General features: G+C 40.4%; 1 protein-coding gene across 3 annotated transcripts in view; it reads right to left on the reverse strand.

The window, feature by feature from the left end:
• The window catches only part of LOC101889831 (disco-interacting protein 2), a 436,327-nt gene that overhangs the window by 291,089 nt on the left and 122,374 nt on the right, over window positions 1-22,864 (reverse strand). For all 3 annotated transcript variants that reach the window (XM_059131489.1, XM_059131488.1, XM_059131490.1), the window contains exons 4-5: window positions 16,130-16,258; window positions 15,882-16,075 (exon numbers count right to left, since the gene is read on the reverse strand). In XM_059131489.1, the coding sequence (XP_058987472.1) occupies window positions 15,882-16,075; window positions 16,130-16,258 (323 nt within the window). The remainder of the gene's footprint in view (window positions 1-15,881; window positions 16,076-16,129; window positions 16,259-22,864) is intronic.

A 22,864-nucleotide genomic window follows, 5' to 3' on the forward strand; every position in this document is an offset into this window, starting at 1 on the left:
GTTTGATGCACAATAAAAGGCAAATCTGACGAAGATATATATGGGAGCTATATCTAAATTTTGACCGATTACCTCCAATTTCAATAGAGTTCGTCCTTTCATCCGGATAGGGTAATAAATGCGAACTGTACTTTGTTTTCAAAAATACATGGACAGACGGACAGACAGACGGACGGGCGGGTATGCATAAATCGACTCAGAATGTGATTCTATGCAGATCATCAAAAGGAACTATGGGTCTATCTAGTTTCCTTTTGCCTGTTACAAACAAATGCACAAAGTCATAATACCCTGACCACCTTGTGGTATAGGGTATAGCAAGTAAAAAAGCTGTAAGTTCGGCCGGGCTGAACTTTGAATACCCTCCACCATATGGTACAAATTTGTCAATTTTCAAAAAACTAAAATCCATTAAAAAATCTGTGCAAATCTTAAAAATATCGAATGTAGCCGGATATTAGGGTATATACGACGACGTGGATCTGCATACGCAACTTTTGTCATAAGCCTGCACAGACAATTTTCTGGCATAGGATGTAGTATCCATTACGAACTTCAAATACAAAATTTGAAATAATTCCGGTAAATAATGCAGCTAAAATCAACAAAATACTGTATATCGGGGGTACCGTAATATGGGGGCTATACGAAGACGTGGACTTACACGAACAATTTTCTGTCACAGGCTGTAATATCTATTACGAAGTTCAAATGCGAAAATTGAAACAATTCCGGTAAACAATGTCGCTAGAATCATCAAAATATCGAATATCAGGGGGGCTATACGAAGACGTGGACCTGCACAGACAATTTTCTGTCATAGGCTGTAGTAAAGTAATTAAAAAGGTCTCTTAACAGTTGTTCCAGAAATAAACAAACAGAACAATGTTGACAACTTTGAGCATGCGAAAACCACTTAGAAACACCTAATATAAGAGCGTTCGCTCTGAAATTTGCTATCGCAAATTGGAAATGGCAGCGTACGACGCTTTTCATTGTTTCATTTCATTGTTTTAAATACAGCGTTTAGATTAAAATATATGTAGTTTAAAAAAAGGTGGCACAATGTATAAGAAGGTGGCACAAAAATTCAAAAAAGTGGCTCATTTAGGATCAAAATAAAAAAGTGGCACAAAGGTATCAAAGCCCACAAAAAGGTGGCAAAATTGATACTTTAGTGGCACAACGGTCACGCTGGTTAGGAGTAGTAGAGTGTGCAATGGTATGGTTGTAGGTAAAAAGTGTCTGTTCTAATTGGAAATATTTTAGTCATATGTATTTACTATTCGTAATTTTTCATTAAGTGTTTTATGTAAACGCTCAATATCGGAAATTCCATTTGTGCCTTTTGTGACTCTACCATTATGTTCAATTGTTGACACCACTGTTTTATATTAAAATTATTTTTTCCCTGATCTTTATCTATCTGAAGGGTTTTCGGTGGTCCCATAGTGCTAAAGATTTTCAGTAGTCCCTTTTTTGTTTCTTACCAGTTTAAATTTTCAAGTGCTCTGCGGTAGCGAATTTGGAATAAAGGTCAATACATGTCAGGTAGTGGTTCCTATCCCATTCCCAATAGTCGATTACAAATTTCTAACTTGTTTCATAAGAGGGAGGTGCAATTTTAAAGGGTAGTTTGTGTTCTATGTAATCGTAATTACAATGGTTAAATAACTCACACTCGTTGATAATCTTCGTAATATCTTTTAAGTAGTTAGGGTAATAATATCGATTTTTAAAACGGTCAGGTACTTTTGCAATGCCTTGGTGAAGCCCTTCTAAGTGAAGCTCCAATTTTTTTTAAATCAGCATAGCTATTAATGTTTTGAAGTTCGTACTTTGCTCTTAGTATTTTGTTACGATCATGGTACAATAAAAAGGTAAGGTGGAGCTCCCAGCCGATTACAATTTTTTCTGCCAATTTTGTTGTTGTTGTTGTAGCAGCAGTACACCTAAGTCTGTTTTTACACGGTAGATTGGTTCCAGAAGAAGCCGTGTAAAAAAGACATTGATCTTATACAAAAATGGGTGATTTGTTCCTAATCTCTAAAACCTATTAAAATTAGTGAAAAACAAGAAGTTTTTTTTCTTTACCAAACACGTCTTATTGCATTAACAGTTCACAAAATATTAACACGTTTCAATTGCTCTGACCAGTAAATTTTATTGTATGCACATAGTGCTATTCACATTTGCTTTGACCAGTAAAAATTGTTTGTGCGCGCTAAAGGGGAATTCACATAAATCTTTAAGCTAGTATTCGCAAACTATCGATAGTTTCAGACTTTTTTCTTTCATAAATACTTTTTTGTGATATGAACATATTTCGCAAAAATTAAATTTGACAAAAAAATTTAAGTACATAAAATTTCAAATCGTGCTAAATGGAATAAAATCGTGTAAATAAATTAAAAGTATTCAATTTTCAAACCGTGTTATATCAAAACCGTGTACAAAAAGACCGTGTAAAAACAGACTTAGGTGTACATGTATGTGTTTGCGTTCTGCTAATCTTGAACATGCTATCGAACGTGACCACAGGAATCTTGGGGTAGTTCGTGGTCGGTATTAGATTCCCCTCGACCTGAACATTCAGCTGTGTTCTTATCTCCGCAGACCATGTGGTAAAGTGAGTGGCCGTTGATTTCGTGGCGGATATTTTCATATTCCTCGCGTGGAAGTATGCGGCAAGTTCCGCGAGATAGGGGTTCAGCCTTTCTCATATGTCATCGACCACTGGGCCCGACGCAATAATCGTACAATCATCCGCATACGTTACGGGCTTTGAACTTCTTGTTTCGGAATTCCACGTACGACTGGCGTCCACACATATAGTTGATTATCCAACGTTTCAAACTTGGCCGGAGGGTAGTTCTCTGCACGTCCTCAAACAGTGTGGCATGATTGACCGTATCAAATGCCTCTGATAGGTCAAGGGCTACCAACACTGTTCTGTCACACGGTCTGTTCTGGTTCAGTCCTCTACTAATATGTGTGGAAATGGCGTGTAATGCTGTTGTGGACGGAATCTGTGCTGGTGGTTGGCAACTGTATAGCTTCGTCTAATGCTGGGGAGGAGTAAAGCCTCAATAGTCTTAGCTACTGGCGACAACAGCGAAATCGGGATATTCGCCTTTACTTGAATCCTTGCTTCAGCTTCAGTAGCGGGACCACCAGGCCCATTTTCCAGGTTTCGGGCACCATGTGGGTGGCTAGCGACAAATTGAGAACTTTCGTTAAGTACTCGACTCCCGGAGTATCCAGCTGCTTCAACATTACCATTCCGCGCACCTCTTCGGATCAGTCACCGTTACGTCGTTAAAAGTGACTGAGGTCCTATCATACTTTTTTCCAGGGTTCGAGAGCGACTTAACCGTTACCCACAGCTTACTCATATCGGTTCCAATGTTGCAGCACTTCAGATGGTCTAGCCACTTTTTTCTCTTATGCTCCTGTACCAACCGGTTGACTTCCACTGTCAAATCACTGATTCTAGGATCAGTAGGGTTGGTACGACGGAGATCATCACGCTCGTTTGCTAATCCCGCTGCCTCTGCTGGGAAGTTTGGTCTTACCTCGGGTATTCGACCAGCAGGTATATAGTGAGCGGCTGCAGCTTTGATGATGTATTGGAAAATCCTTTCTGCTACCCGAACGTCAGAAGGGTTGGGCAGTTCTCTGAAGCGGCGGTTGGTGAATTCTCTGAGCTCTGGCCAGTGAGCTTTCCCATGGTTAAGAAAAGTGCGGCGTTCAGAGGTTATGAAATCGGGCGACCTGCTTATGGAGACGATTATCGGGAGATGGTCTGAGCCAAGAGAAATGACGGGTTGCCAAGTCACGTCATTTATCAGACAGGGTGACACTATGGTTAAGTCTGGCGAACTGTGACACTCTCCTCTTATTCGGGTGGAATGTGCTGTGCAGAATGTGGAGCAGCCAATCTGCTCTGCCAACGCTGATCCCCTCTGGTCATTACCTAGGACGGAATGCCACAACTCATGGTGGGCATTAAAATCCCCTAGTACCAGGCGGTTATTGCCTACCAATAATGGGCTAATATCAGGCAAATAACGCGGTTCACAGCTATTAATCGGCGGGATATACACATTAAGTACCTCTACCTTTGCAGTTCCACACTTGACTGCTACCCCCATACATTCCATGTATGGGTCACTAGAGACTAGCTCAAGCGAGATAGGTCTGTACTGAACCGAATGGTGTAACAGGAACGCTAATCCCCCAATTCCACTTCTGGTGCGATCCTTCCTTAGTACGTTGTAACCATAACAACGTTGTAGGCTGCAATTTTCATTCAGCTTGGTTTCCTGCACCGCTGCGATCTTAATATTCCTCCGACTCATTAATTCCACTATCTCATATATTTTGCCTCGAAGTCCGTTGCAATTGAAGAAGAAGTCCGTTGCAATGCAAGAATGATGCACAATCCGGAGTTGGAACAGCAACATGTGGCGTTAGGTGCTGCGGTGTTGGTTGCTGTTCTGGAGACTGCGGTGGAGTGCCATACTCCGACGACGTCTCTGATGAGGACGACGAAGAAGTGGACTCGCTGGGCACTACGTTACTGCAGCAAGTCGCAACATAATCCCTTTCGCTGTAGTCTCGCAAACGCCTTAATCCGGAACAGTTCTTGAAGTGCACCCATTCTCTACATCCATTACATCGCACCGAAACAGATCTGTGGTGGATGAAGTTCTGCGAACCGAGCAGAACCAAGGTCCGGGGTTTTCCTCAATCCCAGCACGGACCAATAAAATCCGGAGCAAGCATTCCGGGATATGCTGCTCCCAATGCAGAAAAATAAACAAACACAAACATGTACATACTGGGTTGGCAGCCGCTGGCCGAAACTGGGATCTTGTTGTTTCGGGTCAATCCGGTATCGTAGAACCCGCTGCCGTGGGATTGTGTATTTCTGTAGTTTTACGAAGCTGTTCTACCTCCTTATTGTACCATGGTTACGATTATTGTTTATCAAAGTTTTATATACATTTTGAAATCATATAAAATCGGAATTATTTGGCATATACATGGTAACATTACCCTTCAGCACATATAATGAATGAACCGTAGCTACATCAGATATACCTTCCCCTTAATCACATTTAAATATTTCCATTCGTGATAGGGCGTCCTCCACATGACTTTCCTTTCCAGGGATGTATTTTACATCAAAGTCGAACTCATTCAATTTAATTTTTCATCTCTGAAGCCATTGAAGTGGCCGATGGTCGCTATTTACAGTGAATGTGAATTTCCTGCCATAAATATAGGTCCTCAAATATTTCGTTGGTACTCATTTATTATTTTTACTTTAAGTCTTTTTTTTTTCAAACATTTGCACAGGTTGAATTGAGTGCAAATTTTGTATTTTGTTTTATCTTTCGTGTTTGCTTTGCAATGATTTGGTTACATTTTGTGTCTTTTCCTATTTTGTAAAGTATCGTTTAAATTGTAAATACGTTTTTGATTTTTTTTCTATGTTTTCACAAATCTATACATTTTGTCGGTTTAAATTTAGATTTTCTATGAAAAATGTTTTATTTATGTTCAACGAATTTTATATTGTCAATTTTGTTTAGCTTAATAATTGAAAAAAAATAATAATAATTAACGTTGGCGCGTTTAGCGGATCAATTTTACTGATCATACCGACTGGCTGATCTTACCGACTTAGCTTAATAATTGAAAAAAATAATAATAATTAACGTAGGCGCGTTTAGCGGATCAATTTTACTGATCTTACCGACTGCGCCATTAAAGAAAAAGGACACTAGTTATGCATATGTGTTTTATTAAGATAATAATAATGATAAAAATAATTAGATGATGTACAACGACGTGTGGTTGTTGTTGTAGCAGTTTTACACGTTCTGTTGTTTTTTTCGACTAATCCGGTTCTTCCTCAATGTCCAGATTTAGGAATTCTGCTACCTTTATGGGCTGTAGCCATAGATCCTCTGGACGGAGTTGGGTAGGTTTGGCAGGACAATTAAACAAGTGCAGCGTATTGTGCGGGCCTGTATCGCACGCTGGGCAGGCGTTCCGCACATCCTCATCAATTCGTGCCCAATACGAATTGAGACGGCTGCACCATCCTGAACGTAGTTGGGCCAAAACTACCCTGGTTTGCCTAGGCAGCCGACGTTCTTCAGCTGCAATGGATGGGGGGTGGACTCCGAGTATGGCATTCATACTGTAATTATTAACTACCTCTGCGACTGCATCAGTATGAATGCTATTCAGACCCGCTTGATAGGCTTCATGATCTAGAGGCTCTCTCTTATATCGCTGGACCTCTCTCTCTAGATCGTGCAGGTCCTTCCTGACACGCCTGGGTGGGGGAGTTCTATCCACCATATGGTGGTTAGGGTGACTCCCGCGATAACACCCAAGCAGGTACTGCAACCAAAGCATATGATTATGCTGACGTAAGGGAAGAACCTTCGTCTCCTCATGTAAGTGCTCCACAGGCGTCATGAGGAGGCACCCTGTTGCAGTTCTCAGGGCGGCATTCTGGCAGGTCTGAATACATTTCCACTGCGTTGCACTTGTATTCGCCGACCACACTGGAGTCGCATAGCTAACCACAAACCGACCTATCGCTTTATAAGAGGTCAACAAGGTTTCCTTATCCGCACCCCAAGTGCTGCCGGTTAGCGCCTTGAGGACCTTGTTCCTACTTTTCATTTTATCGCAAATAGCTGTGGCTTGCGCGGAAGACTTGAACATGCTATCGAATGTGACCCCAAGGATTTTGTGGTAGTTGGAGGTCGGAATTATATGCCCCTCGACCTGCACATTCAGCTGTGTTTTCATCTCCGCACTCCATGTGGTAAATAGTGTGGCTGTCGATTTAGTGGCGGATATTTTCATATTCCTCGCGTGGAAGAAGGCGGCAAGCTCCGCGAGATAGTTGTTCACCCTGACACATATGTCATCAACTACAGGACCCGACGCCATGAGCGTACAATCATCCGCATAAGTTACGATCTCGATGCCGTGTGGAGGGCGCGGAATTCCGGAAAGGTAGAGGTTAAACAGTTCCGGAGATATCACCCCACCTTGGGGAACTCCCTGTTTCACTCTACGAGGCTTGGACTTCTTACTCCGGAATTCCACGTACGACTGGCGTCCACACATATATTTGACTATCCAAAGTTTCAAACTTTGCCCGAGGGTAGTGTTCTCAACGTCCTCGAACAGCGTGGCATGGTTGACCGTATCAAATGCCTTTGATAGGTCGAGAGCCACCACTACTGTTCTGTGGCACGGCCTGTTCTGGTTGAGTCCTCGACTGATATGTGTGAATATGGCGTGCAATGCTGTTGTAGTGCTATGTAGTGGACGGAAACCGTGTTGATGGTTAGCAACTGAATAGCTTCCTCTGATACTGGGGAGGAGTAAGGCCTCGAGAGTCTTTGCTACTGGCGATAAAAGCGAAATTGGCCTGTATGATTCGCCTTTGCTGGCATCCTTGCCAGGCTTCAGTAGCGGGACCACCCTTCCCATTTTCCAGGCTTCGGGAACTATGTGGGTGGCTAACGACAAGTTAAGGACTTTGGTTAAATACTCAACTCCCGGCGTATCCAGTTGCTTCAACATTACCATTGATATTCCGTCCGGGCCCAACGCTTTAGATGACTTAGCGTTTCGGATGACATTCGCAACATCACCCATCGTAAACTGTGGAGGTACATCCTCGGCGGGAAGAGCTCTTATACGACGTAGTACTCTTCGCCTCGCCCTATCACTCTCGGGGTGCTCGACAAATTGGCGGTTAAAACAGCCTCTTCGGATCAGTCACAGTTACGTCGTTAAATGTGACTGCTGTCCTATCATCCTTTTTTCCAGGGTTCGAGAGTGACTTTACCGTTACCCACAGTTTACTCAAATCGGTTCCGATGTTGCAACACTTCAGATGGTCTAGCCACTTTTTCCGCTTATGCTCCTGTACCAACCGGTTGACTTCCACTGTCAGTTCACTGACTCTGGGATCAGTAGGGTTGGTACGTCGGAGCTCATCACGCTCATTCGGGTATTCGACCAGCAGGTATATAGCGAGCGGCTGCAGCTTTGATGATGTCCCGGAAAATCCTTTCAGCTACCCGAACATCAGAAGGATTGGGCAGTTCTCTGAAGCGAAGGTTGGTGAACTCTCTGAACTCGGGCCAGTGGGCTTTCCCATGGTTAAGGAAAGTGCGGCGTTCAGAGGTTATGAAATCGGGCGATCTGCTGATGGAGACGATTATCGGGAGATGGTCTGAGCCAAGAGAAATGACGGGTTGCCAAGTCACGTCATTTATCAGACCCGGTGACACGATGGTTAAATCTGGCGAACTGTGACACTCTCCTCTTATTCGGGTGGGGGCATCCTCGTTTACCGTGCAAAATGTGGAGCAGTCAATCTGCTCTGCCAACGCTGATCCCCTCTGGTCATTACCTAGGACGGAATGCCACAACTCATGGTGGGTGGGTTCCATACTCCGACGACGACTCGGAAGTTGACGACGAGGTCGTGGACTCACTGGGGACTACGTTGGTGCAGCACGAAGCAACATAGTCCCTATCGCTATAGTCTCGCAACCGGGTTAAACCGGAACAATTTCTAAAATGCACCCATCCTCTGCATCCATTACATCGCACCGAGACTGATCTATGGTAGATGGTGGTTTGGCAAACCGTACAGAACCATGGTCCGGGGTTTTCCTCAAGCCCGGCACGGACCAAAAGAATCCGGAGCAAGCATTCCGGGATGTGCAGCTCCCAAAACAGAAAAATAAACAAACACGAACATGTATACACTGGGTTGGCAGCCGCTGGCCGAAACTGGAGTGTTGTTGTTTCGGGTCAATCCGGTGTCGTAGAACCCGCTGCCGTGGGATTGACAACGTGTGGTTGGTTTGACAGACGACTTGATACTAAACTAAGCTTAACCTAGTGAATACAAATTTGCCGAATTTGGGAAACGGCGCATCTTATACCAAATCATCAATCTATAATTAAATATGTAATACATTTTTTCAACGATAACGAACAGCACCATGCTTGTTTGTTGTTTATGCATTGGCATGGGACGTCCTCTTTTTGGGTTCGGTAGTGCTGGCCCTCTTGAATGGCTTAGGAGCGAGTGTGTTTGTTGTTTCCTTCCAACCTCGTGAGCACAACCGAACATGGTTTTAGCGACCCCACAAGCTGGTTTTGGCGCTTGTAAAAAAAAAAACCTTTATACGTAGTGGTTGGGTGCGGTAGAAAAGCAGTATATATATTAATATCTACACAATTTAGATGTTCAGACGGTGAGACGTAAGGTTTCATATCCCCGAGGTGAGCGTTCCCACTTTCGACAGCAAAGGTTATACCGTATTTTCTGGTTTTCTCCAGCTTGAGCCAAATTCTTCCTTTCTATTTGGAAAATCTCACGCGGTTCGACCGTCCTTTTCGAAGGTTCTATAACTTGTTGTGCTGATTGGCTGCTAGCTGGGCGAAAACTGTCTTCATTGTTAGGTTGGCTAGCTCCGTGGGATTTTCCTGTGGACAATATGGCGCAGTTAATTAGTCCTTTCCCTAAATGCTTTTATCACCCTTGATGCCGTTGCTTCCGCATCAACCCAACTCAACCCACTTCGTGAGCCGATGCAGAAATACCAAGAGCATGTTATTTCCACGCTAGGTGCGTGGAATTGGGCCCACGAAGTCAGCGCAAACTACTGCCCAGGGTTCTTTATGGGTTTCTGACTTGGCTTCTACCTTTGACAAGATTCACATTTTTCACAAAGCGCGTCACATCACGAGTTATTCCAGGCCAATCACGAGTTATCCATGGTGCTTTGAACGTGCCTGTACAAGTTTGAGCCTACTATGGCACAATCCGGAAACTTCTCAGGGTTCCTCCCAATCGCCTGCAATTTTTCTTTAATCCAGGGGCACTGAGTAACGGATTCCTCCACGGCCCGCATCAGTGATTCCATCGGCTGTTTGGACCAGGCATCCTCCACTACGTATCCCTACGGTATTCTATGGTAAACATGTTTGTTACATGTCCAACGCCCAGCTGGCTAGTCTTCCAGTGGGATTCTTAATGGAGTTTAGCCATTTTAGTGCCAAGTGATCCGTTATGACTACTGAAAATCTTTAGCATTATGCGACCACCGAAAACCCTTCAGATAGTTCAAGATCAGGGAATTAATAATATATATATATATATATATATATATATATATATATATATATATATATATATATATATATGTGTGTGTTCTGCTAATCTGGTTCCAGCTCCAGGTTTAGAAATTCGGCTACTTTAAAGGCTGTAGCCAGAGATCCTCTGGGGTGAGTTGGGTAGGTTTGGCTGAGCAATTAAAAAGGTGTAGCGTATTGTGCGGGCCTGTATCGCACGCCGGGCAGGCGTCGTGCCCAATACGAATTGAGGCGACTACGCCATCCTGAACGTAATTGCGCCAAAACTACCCTGGTTTGTCTAGGCAGCTGACGTTCTTCGGCTGCAATGGATGGGGGGTGGACTCCGAGGACGGCATTCACTTTATAACTGCTAATAGCATCCGCGACTGCATCGGTGTGAATGCCACTCAGACCTGCCTGATAGGCTTCTTGATCTAGAGGCTCTCTCTTGTAGCGCTGGACCTCCCTCTCTAGATCATGTATGTCCTTCCTGACACGCCTGGGTGGGGGAGAGTTATCCACCATATGATGGTTGGGATGACTCTCACGGTAACACCCAAGCAGGTACTGCAACGAAAGCATATGATTATGCTGACGTAAGGGAAGGACTTTCGCCTCCTCATGTAGATGGTCCACTGGTGTCATGAGGAGGCACCCTGACGCAGTTCTCAGGGCAGCGTTCTGGCAGGTCTGGATATTCTTCCACTGCGTAGCACTAGTATTCGCAGACCACACTGGAGCCGCATAGTTGACCACAGACCGACCTATCGCGTTATAAGAGGTCAACAAGGTTTCTTTGTCCGCACCCCAAGAGCTGCCGGCTAGCGCCTTGAGGACCTTGTTCCTACTTTTCATTTTATCGCAAATAGCTGTGGCTTGCGCGGAAGACTTCAACATGCTATCGAACGTTACCCCAAGTATCTTGGGGTAGTTCGTGGTCGGTATTAGATTCCCCTCGACCTGAACATTCAGCTGTGTTCTCATCTCCGCAGACCATGTGGTAAAGAGTGTGGCCGTTGATTTCGTGGCGGATATTTTCATATTCCTCGCGTGGAAGTATGCGGCAAGCTCCGCGAGATAGGGGTTCAACCTTTCGCATATGTCATCGACCACTGGACCCGACGCCATGATCGTACAATCATCCGCATACGTTACGATCTCAATGCCGTCTGGAGGGCGAGGAATTCCGGAAAGGTAGAGGTTAAACTGTTCCGGAGATATCACCCCGCCTTGGGGAACTCCCTGTTTCACTCTACGGGCTTTGGACTTCTTGTTCCGGAATTCCACGTACGACTGGCGTCCACACATATAGTTGATTATCCAACGTTTCAAACTTGGCCGGAGGGTAGTTCTCTGTACGTCCTCAAACAGTGTGGCATGATTGACCGTATCAAATTCCTTTGATAGGTCAAGGGCTACGAACACTGTTCTGTCATACGGCCTGTTCTGGTTCAGTCCTCTACTAATATGTGTGGAAATGGCGTGTAATGCTGTTGTGGTACTATGTTGTGGACGGAATCCATGCTGGTGGTTGGCAACTGTATAGCTTCCTCTAATGCTGGGGAGGAGTAAAGCCTCAAGAGTCTTTGCTACTGGCGACAAAAGCGAAATCGGCCTGTACGATTCGCCTTTACTGGCATCCTTGCCTGGCTTCAGTAGCGGGACCACCCGGCCCATTTTCCAGGTTTCGGGCACTATGTGGGTGGCTAGCGACAAATTGAGAACTTTCGTTAAGTACTCGACTCCCGGCGTATCCAGCTGCTTCAACATTACCATTGAGATTCCGTCCGGGCCCAACGCTTTGGATGACTTAGCGTTACGGATGACATTTGCAACATCACCCATCGTAAACTGTGGTGGTTCCTCCTCGGCGGGAAGAGATCTGATACGACGTCGTACTCTTCGCTTCGCCCTATCGCTCTCGGGGTGCTCGACAAATTGTCGGTTAAAATATTCCGCGCACCTCTTTGGATCAGTCACCGTTACGTCGTTAAAAGTGACTGAGGTCCTATCATCCTTTTTTCCAGGGTTCGAGAGCGACTTAACCGTTACCCACAGTTTACTCATATCGGTTCCAATGTTGCAGCACTCCAGATGGTCTAACCACTTTTTCCTCTTATGCTCCTGTACCAACCGGTTGACTTCCACTGTCAAATCACTGATTCTAGGATCAGTAGGGTTGGTACGACGGAGATCATCACGCTCGTTTGCTAATCCCGCTGCCTCTGCTGGGAAGTTTGGTCTTATCTCGGGTATTCGACCAGCAGGCATATAGCGAGCGGCTGCAGCTCTGACGATGTTTCGGAAAATCCTTTCTGCTACCCGAACATCAGAAGGGTTGGGCAGTTCTCTGAAGCGGCGGTTGGTGAATTCTCTGAACTCTGGCCAGTGAGCTTTCCCATGGTTAAGGAAAGTGCGGCGTTCAGAGGTTATGAAATGGAGACGATTATCGGGAGATGGTCTGAGCCAAGAGAAATGACGGGTTGCCAAGTCACGTCATTTATCAGACCGGGTGACACTATGGTTAAGTCTGGCGAACTGTGACACTCTCCTCTTATTCGGGTGGGGGCATCCTCGTTAACCGTGCAGAATGTGGAGCAGTCAATCTGCTCTGCCAGCGCTGATCCCCTCTGGTCATTACCTAGGACGGAATGCCACAACTCATGGTGGGCATTAAAATCCGCTAGTACCAGGCGGTTATTGCCTACCAATAATGGGCTAATATCAGGCAAATAACGCGGTTCACAGCTATTAATCGGCGGGATATACACATTAAGCACCTCTACCTCGGCAGTTCCACACTTGACTGCTACCCACATACATTCCATGTATGGGTCACTAGAGACTAGCTCAAGCGAGATAGGTCTGTACTGAACAGAATGGTGTAACAGGAACGCTAATCCCCCACCTCCACTTCTGGTGCGATCCTTCCTTAGTACGTTGTAACCATAACAACGTTGTAGGCTGCAATTTTCATTCAGCTTGGTTTCCTGCACCGCTGCGATCTTAATATTCCTCCGACTCATAAATTCCACTATCTCATCTATTTTGCCTCGAAGTCCGTTGCAATTGAATTTCAAGAATGATGCACAATCCGGAGTTGGAACAGTAACGTAGTCCCCAGCGAGTCCTCTTCTTCGTCGTCCTCGTCAGAGACGTCGTCGGAGTATGGCACTCCACCGCAGTCTCCAGAACAGCAACCAACACCGCAGCACCTAACGCCACACGTTGCAGTTCCAACTCCGGATTGTGCATTTGTGCCTGTTGTGACTTCTACCATTATGTTCAATTGTTTAAACCACTGTTTTATATTAATATTATTATTTCCCTGATCTTGATCTATCTGAAGGGTTTTCGGTGGTCGCATAATGCTAAAGATTTTCAGTAGTCATAACGGATCACTTGGCACTAAAATGGCTAAACTCCATTAAGAATCCCACTGGAAGACTAGCCAGCTGGGCGTTGGACATGTAACAAACATGTTTACCATATATATAAACACTCCATATCGGAAATTCCATTTGTGCCTGTTGTGACTTCTGTTTAAACCACTGTTTTATATTAATATTATTAATTCCCTGATCTGGAATGGGCCAAAATACCGCAGAGCAACATTCGGGCGGCGTGAGAGGGTTTCATTGGCGGTTTGAAGGCCATAATTCGTGCCAATGGAGACCAATTCGAACAAATCTAAACTTATTCTAAAATTTGATGCTTTTTCCGGCAGTTTTTGCTTTGCTTTTATAAAATAAAAAATTTAAAAACTAAGGCGTTTGACTTTGTTGCAGTTATTTTATCTCACCCTGTATAAATCTACAATGACCTAAAGCTCAAAAGGTCGTATTATTTATAAATCAAATAAAAAGGTCAACAAACAACTAATTCAACACTTTTCAAGCCCTCTGATTCCGATGGCATTATACCAGCAATTTTGCAAAATGCATCTGGATCTGGTCCTGGACAATGGTCTGAAGGTAAACCCTGCATAGACAGAACTTGTACTATTCACAAAGAAACGCAGTTATCTATTTTGCGTTTCTTTGTGAATAGTACAAGTTCTGCCAGCACTGCGAACAAGAACATTGAGGAGCGTACTAAAAATAGCCATATTGCACTCTATTCATGCAGGAAATGGGGTCTTAGACCACAAAGAGTACACTGGATATTTGTCAAAGTGGTCTTACCTGTTCTGACATATGGATGCCTTTTCTGATTGCATGCGATTAAATCCCGATCACTCATGCCCAAAATAACCATGGCTGAAGAGACATGGGCTATTTGGTAGGTGGAAAATAGAAGGTCTAACGTTCTTCTCGGACATAGTATGCATCATAATTTCATACATTCCCTGTCTAGGCAGACCAACCTACTAACTACGCTTTTCTCTATAAATATTTTCTGCTTCTTCTCACTTGTGCGTGTCTCCTTTCTATTTTCTTCCTAGAATGAACACAATCGACCAAAGATCTCCGAGTGAAGCAGTTGCCGAATTTGTGTAACGGCGCATCCTTAAACCACACCATCAATCTATAATTCAATATGTAATAAATGTTTTCAACGATAACGATCTAAAACGAAAGTAATCTGATATGATTTTTTCATCGTATTGTGTACTATGCTGGACGTTTTGGCAAGAAAACACAATTCATCGAAAAGTGTAATAAAGTAAAAAAGAATATTACAGTTACATCAAATGAACCAATATGTATGAAACCCTATAAGTGTCATTCGCCCGTGCTTCAATTGTTGTCATTTTGTGCTTAATCAAAAGAAAACCGGAGAATTTGAAAGACTAAGGCTGCAAATACATAAAAAGCTTGAAGTCATGGCTAGGCATATTAATGCCAAATTATGATGAAAAACGACGGTAGGATTTTAGTGCGGCTCTGTAATCCCTTTGTGAAATGTCACAAAATATGCCTAGCCATGACTTCAAGCTTCTTATGTACTTAGCCCTTAAGGCTGCAAATACATAAAAAGCTTGAAGTCATGGCTAGGCATATTAATGCCAAATTATAATGAAAAACGACGGCAGGATTTTAGTGCGGCTCTGTAATTCCTTTGTGAAATGTCACAAAATAGGCCGTGCCATGACTTCAAGCTTCTTATGTACTTAGCCCTTAAGATATATTACTGAGAGACAATCATTTCCAATGTAAACTATTGGGGAAATTTTAGCACAACTGACGGGTACTACATTTTTGAGTTCCTGGCTAATGTGTGTGGAAATAGCATGTAAAGCTTTTGTTGTGCTATGTAATTTCCGGAATCCGCATAAAAGTAGGTAGCTTCGTATTAATATAAAACGAACTACAATCACCACGTTTTATGGGACTTTATATTATTTTAAATATGTTTAGAGTGGATTGCGATCTTTTAAAAGCCATTAAGGGTATGCAAATAACTCAGAACATACATATACAGGTATTAAATATAAAGAACGTGCAACTCTTATTAATGCAAATCTCTTAGATGTTGCACTACTAAGGTTCAAAATTTAGACAAAAAACGCACATATATCAACGGAACAACAAAGATCGCGTGGGGAACAGGAATCACAACAAAACAGATTAACAGACTGACTTTTTTCTATTTTTAGATTCCTTTTAATTATTTCTATATAATCTATAATTTCTTATAGTTTTTGATGTACAATAAGTGCTAAAACTGATTCCACTTACCACTGGTGGCAATGACGTTTTTTTCCTGCTGTCAGACTGGCGGGATTTGGAAGACACAATTCCAATAGATGATTCGCGAACCGGAGGCTTAATGTGTGGTTCCATAATGTTGCTAACATGATCTCGTGGATAATTATATTCCTTGTCTGGGGATATAATCTCCTCTGGTATTGACTCATCTTCTGATGAGGACTCTGAAAAAAATTCGCTTTATATATATGAATATATTATGCTAGATTGCTATTAACCTGTGTCATCATTGTTCCTGTCAGGACTTCTATTTAGTACAGAACTTCGTTTTGATGGCATAGGCAAGTTCGTTTTTGGTCGAGTTTTTAGCGCAGCTAGAGCCTGTTGTACAGCTTCTTGGCGCACCTCTGTAAAATGATTGTAAGGAGAATTTCAAATTTCAGTGTACCTTATCATAAGATATACAAACACTAAAATATTTTTCGCAAACTTTAAGAAAAATGTTTTGGCATCCGTACAATGAACCCATAAAGTACTTATTAGTATTTAAACCATTTGCGTTATTTACAAAACAATCATGTCCTAAATATTTTTTGTTAACAAGAAATATTTTCCTATTCAATTTTAAAATAGCTGTTGCTATTTTGTTTTCTATCCTTTTTGTTTTACTCTCTCTCTCTCTCTTATATTTTAAAACAGAGTTGCCATCGTAAATTTTTAAGAAAACTACGCAACATTGATTCCTATGTCTATATAATAAAATCTGTTATTGCTGATTAATATTTTTTTGTTTCTTCAAAATTTAGAATATAACGAACTAAGGTGGTTAGGTTGTATAAAATTTCGTGGTGGCTAAGGTTGTATAAAATTTCATCAAATAAGTGTAGAATTTTATAATGTTGCAAGGGAGATTTCTTCTGAAACCAGTCAAATAGGTAGAGGTATCTGGCATACTTATCTGAGGTTGTCACGTTTTAATAAAATTTTTGAGCAATTTCCGGTATTGGATGAGTTACTGTCTTCTCCACTTGTGTCTGACCCGAATCGTTAACGGCATTCTAAGAAGTAGTCGGCTAAGCCATTGGCTTGAAATGCTCCAAACGCTTAAGTAAGCATACCTCTTTCGGCTTCTACCAATTGCGATATGGAATTCGTATGTTGATATTGTGTCTGAAGTGCGTACGCCAAACCAAGCAGGGCGGTAGAGGTCGTCGCAGGTTTTATTAATCCTTCCTGTGTAGCGAGTATATCTTGTCCAACTCTAAGGAGTGGTCAGACCCCCAATCTTGCAAGTGAAGCGAGTTCATCAACTCCCTCTCTAAGAGATAAGAAACCAGACCAACTTCCCCAAGGCACCCTAAAATCTAATATCATATTATATAAAATCTAAATTATTTTTTCAGGAAAATCTGTGTAACGGTTTTCGAGTGCGAAATTACAAACAAATATACAAACATTTTCTTCTTTTATAGATATAGATTTCCTATTTACCAAAGGTGATAGAATATAGAGTTGTGTTTTAACTCTAGCGCCAGAACCCGTAAAGACTTTTGCGAAAATAGAGTTCTATGCGAGGATATATCTGGCCTTATATATTATATATATATACTAGCTGGCCCGGTCCGCGTTGCTGGCCCGTACTTTTACTCTTTAATGCATATTTTTTAAAGCATAATAAATCATAGATCTGACTTATGTAAGTGGCAATTTTTATTATAAGTAATGACTGCATAGTTATTTCTAAATAGAAATAAATATTCATGACGCAAATTATAATTGATGTTCACCTATCGTCGGTTTCAAATATTTTGAATAGCCTGATCGTATTTTTCTTCCATAGGCTTCAATTTGATTGTTAAAAAGCTATATGATATAGAACATCTATATCTCAGATAGTCTTTTAAAATTGCTGTACCTCTAGAAAGTTTTGATAAAAAAATATCGAAAAAATTTTTGTTAAATAACTTTTTACTTAATTGTTATCAAAATGTGCGGGGAGTAAATACAAAACTGTTCCGATTATATATTGACAGTTTTTGTCTCGAATATCACATCTTTGACTTTAACGCGAAAAAAATTGACTCTTTTTGCAAGGAATATACATCCATGAATATCGCAGTACGAAAACCAAGAGCAAATGGACAGTAAGAAAGATCCAATAATATCATCTTGAATTTTCTTCGGACATCATCGAGTTATCCTCGTGAATGTGATTTTGACTGCCATCATAGACACCGACAACAACATGCCAGTTGCTGAAAGACAAGATGATAGCCAACGTAATATGCAGATGTGTAGAGAACGGTGGAAAAAACGATTTAATCACCGACATGGAACCACCCACGAATACAAAGAAGGTAGCCTAGTATTAATATAAAACGAACTACAATATATATATATATATATATATATATATATATATATATATATATATAATGGGAAACCAGCAGTAACCAGTTATTGCCAGTATTGATTTCACAATACTGACAATTTTAAATTTCAAATTACAGTTCATTTGGTAGAAATTATAACAAAAACATGCAGAAGGACGAATTTTTAGTGGTATTATTATAATTAAACGAAACGTATATAATTTAACTTCCTAGGAATCTATACCTATAAACGAGGAAAATGTATGTTTGTTTGTTTGCAAGTTATGGATTAGAAAACCGCAGCACATATTTTCCTGAAAATTTCCAAGTATACTACAACATCGCTTGAAAGTAACATAGGCTACATACATTTTTGAAATTCCACTTGAAACTGGAGATATAGCAACAGAATCGGAGGTACCTCCCAAAAATCTAGATTTTATATGCACATATCTATTGATCGATTACAGATACAGTCTCCAAATTTGGCTAACAGTAAAAAACTACACAACAATTTAATTGAGGAAATGATTGTTACGAAGAAGTATTTTGCTACCTCGAATTCTCTAATTACAACAGAAATACAACTCAACTTCAAAAGATTGCAGTTTCCTATACGCTTAGGATTTTTTATGAAATTAAAAAGGACAAACCCTTCGTGTATGCGGACTAAATTTGGCATGTTCCTTCTTTTCTCATGGTAGGCCGAGTTCTTTGTTAGTTTAATCATTAAAGTAGTGCAACAATTGCGTTTTTTTAATTTTTGAATTTCAAAGCGTGGACCTACTTCTTTCATTTGACAATAATCCGTCCAATGAGAGCTCAAAATACCAAATATAAAGGGTGCAAAATAGTAGAGCGAATGGGACTTTTAGTAAGAAAAGGATTTCTATCCTTCCAGAAATTCTTCTCCAACATTCTAGATACCTTAAATCGCTTTTGCAGTTCATGATTTCGATCATAACTCACGGATAAGGGTACAACCCGATTTCATATTTATATAACCGTCGTATGATTTAACCTATTTTTGGGGTCTTGGCCACTTTTTTCATATTTTGGCCCTTATTTGGCATCTTTTTTTCTGAGGGGGTAGAGAAAATTTGAAATTTTCAGAGTAGGGCCCACATTAGTCTTGACCACATTCATCAATTGATTTAGATAAAATATTGTATATATGCTACCTTGGGATATGGAACCAACATACAGATAATTGCCACACAGCAATTATTTAAGTAAAGTCCCCACATTAGAGTATCCCCAAGTCCACATTCACTTCTAATGTGTGGTCAGAAAAGAAAACTTTGTATTCTATTGAATTTGTAACCCCCAAGGGAATATTGGTTGGGAACGTGGATTTGGGATGTACATCTATATAGAAAGTAGCACGGGACCGAATATTTGTTGAATCGTCATAGAATTATACTATGATGAAAATTATGGACTTTATGGGGTCTCCAATTTACAATTTAAATGGGAAAATAAAATTATTTCCCATCTTACGGTAATGGGTGTAAAATAGTAATTATATTTGACTATTCTGAAATCATTCTGCCCTCAATTATGAGGTGGATAAAACTATTTTTACTTATTTAAATCACGCGAAATTTTTTTCAGTTTTACATGCTATGTTGTTCTGCTATATTCTTGATTTGGCCTCTATTTGTCATATTGGATTATAAGGGGTAGAAGAAAGTTTTCAATGTAGGTCGATGTTTCGGAGTAGTGCCCATATAAAGGTAACTCCTGATTTTACCATATTTCAAAGGATTTGGCTAAAAATGTATATTTGGGGTGGAAATCTTTCACAAAAATTTCAACATATCTACAAATTTTAGAATTTTCTATATGTAATAGTACCCCCTTAAGTCCACATTTTGGCGTACAAACAGACCTATTTTCCAGCCAAAGGTTTTAATTTGAGAGTTGGAATCCCAAATAATATAGCACATTTATTAAGATTAAGTAAGATGGTTCTCTACTCCAAAACATTGACATATTGAGGTGACCTAGAATGTGACCAAGACCCTGGAAATAGTTGAAATTAGCGGATGCTTTCATATAAGGGTTATACCAAAGCTTTGTCCTATACTAATAATTATTTGAAAGAATGTTTTGTTCTTTCTAAAATCTCAAATAACCAACATTTAAGGAATTAAAAAGGGCTATATCACAATGCAGACCAACCTGAAACATATTTTGTATAAATGATTCTTTATGTAACCCATAGAACTGCATCAAATTTAAAACTCTATCTTAAATTTTGCGTAGTATAGAAGAAAATATTTGAAGCCCTTTGTGTATGTTTAAGTTATATAAAATGGCCCCTAAAAAAGTTGGACCCGGGAACCCCCCCTTTTGGGATTTTTATCTACCAACCGAAAAATTGCCCAGCCTCATGATTGTCTAGGGCGCAGTGTAATTACTGATGATAGCACATAGTCCCCGTTTGACGTTACCTATAAGTTAAGGTTACGGGTTCGTTTAAGGGTTCGGAAGGATTTTCCGATGATATGAATCTTTTTCTTCCTAAATTTTAAATTCGCTCCACAATTTTGTATTACATATTACATATTACATTGCTTCTTCATATTCGGTAGTTCACTGATTGCAGTCCCAATGAATTTTGCATTGGATGGATTATTTCCATATCTAGTCAATTTTTTGGAGTTTCCGACTTCAGGATCAATAGTAATTTCTAAATAGAAATCCTGGAAATATGACTTTAATTTAACTATCATAAATAAGGTGCCATCGGTTTATAAAAGTTAGGGACCCCATAAATTATATTAAAAAGTAGAAATCTTTGTCGATTAAATTATGGCATGTTTTTGTTACAATTTCTACCGAATGAACTGTAATTTGACATTTAATGTTTTGAGTATTATTGAGAAAATCAATACCGGCAATAGCTGTTTAAAAGCACGTTGAGCTTTTAAATGTTTTGATGCTTCGAGAAGTATTTTTTAATCAAAATTGAACATTTTATTACGGCAACCATATAACGGCATTTACACAAAATATGCAAAATTTCTCGGGTTTCAATAAGAATTTTCAATTCCAAAACGCATTCTGAAACAATTCTACACAAAATTCCATATCCAAATAGAACAGTTATTACAGTTCTGCAATTTTTCTAGAGACTTTTCTCAAAATTTTCTTTCTTGAAAACGTTTTCAGTGTAATTACAAACAACCAAAAGAAAATATGAGTTAAATCGGGCCAGTTATCCTGAAATGAAGTGTTACTATGCTTTTTTAAACATTTTTACATATAGATGTAAAAAGTGGGTGTAGGCAGCTCCTCTGACCCACACAGATACCTAGGCTTGGAGTGAGAGTCAAGATTACGTTGTATACTAACTGTAGAGCAGATATCTTCATTATTTTGGCAAATAGTATTTTAGGTAAATCGAAAAATGGACGTAAAATTGGGCGTGGTCTCTTTTTCTTTGCATAGAAACCTAACTCCTTGTAGGACACACATTAAAAAATATACCAATCGTTCTAGCCGTTCTCCACTGATTAAATTACCAACGAACAACAATTGGTTATTATATATATATATATATATATATATATATATATATATATAGATTAGAAGTATGCGTGGTCAGTTCCTCAGCCCCCAAATAAATCCCTAGGGTTGGAGGGAACGTCAACAGTATATCGTGTAATAATTTTCAAATCGATATCTTCATTACCTGGCTAATACACGAATATGAGAGCGGTTCGGAAACTTCTTAGCCTATCAATGAAAGAGAATAGTAAAGTTTTCAAAAATAATTTATTTTTCAATATAATCTCCTGAAACTTCAAAACACTTAATCCAATGCTTTTCTAGCAATTTTATCCCTTGATTAAAACAGTTTTCCTCAAGGTCTTCAAAATAGTGGTTTACAACTGTAATTGGATCTTCATTTTGAGGTAACAATTTTTTTAGATTTGGGAACAAGTATATGTCACTGGGAGCTAAATCAGGAGATGGGTGGTCAAGCAACTCGTACTTTAATCGTTGATTTTAGCCGTTGTTAAAACAATCTTGTGCGCTGGTGCGTTGTCGTGATGAAAAATTATTTTTTTGTTTTTCTCGAATTTGTACATTTAATTGATTCAAAAGGTTGCAATAGTACCCTGAAATTATTTTTTTACCCTTTTGCATATAGTCAATCAATAAAATAACTTTAAAGTCCCAAAAAACCCGATGCCATAACACGCATTTCTAATTTCTCCATTGTAAAAAATTTGCAGGTGCGGCTTTTTTAAACTCCTGTTTCTATATGAAGGAGTTGCCAGATCGAAACAGAATTCAACATGTATTCATAACAGAGATGGAAGTTTCCGAAACACTTAATGTACATTTATATGTTGTTGTTGTTGTAGCAGCTCATACTGCTGTGTTCGATCTGACCCTTTTCAATCGGGTTCTGCCTCTAAGTCCAGTCTCAAAAAGGATGCAACATCTACAGTTTGGGTCAATAACGAGGCTGGAGTTACTGGTGATAAATGTGATATCGGCCTGAATGAATCACTGTGACGGTTGTGCAAAATATTTTGTTCTTCGTTGTATATTTAGTTGCTATGCAGTAAAATGCATTGTTTCTGACCTTCAATACACTTGTCGCATATTATGATTTTTGCCATA

Source organism: Musca domestica, unplaced genomic scaffold (genome assembly GCF_030504385.1).
Source record: "Musca domestica strain aabys unplaced genomic scaffold, Musca_domestica.polishedcontigs.V.1.1 9, whole genome shotgun sequence".
Taxonomy (NCBI): domain Eukaryota; kingdom Metazoa; phylum Arthropoda; class Insecta; order Diptera; family Muscidae; genus Musca; species Musca domestica.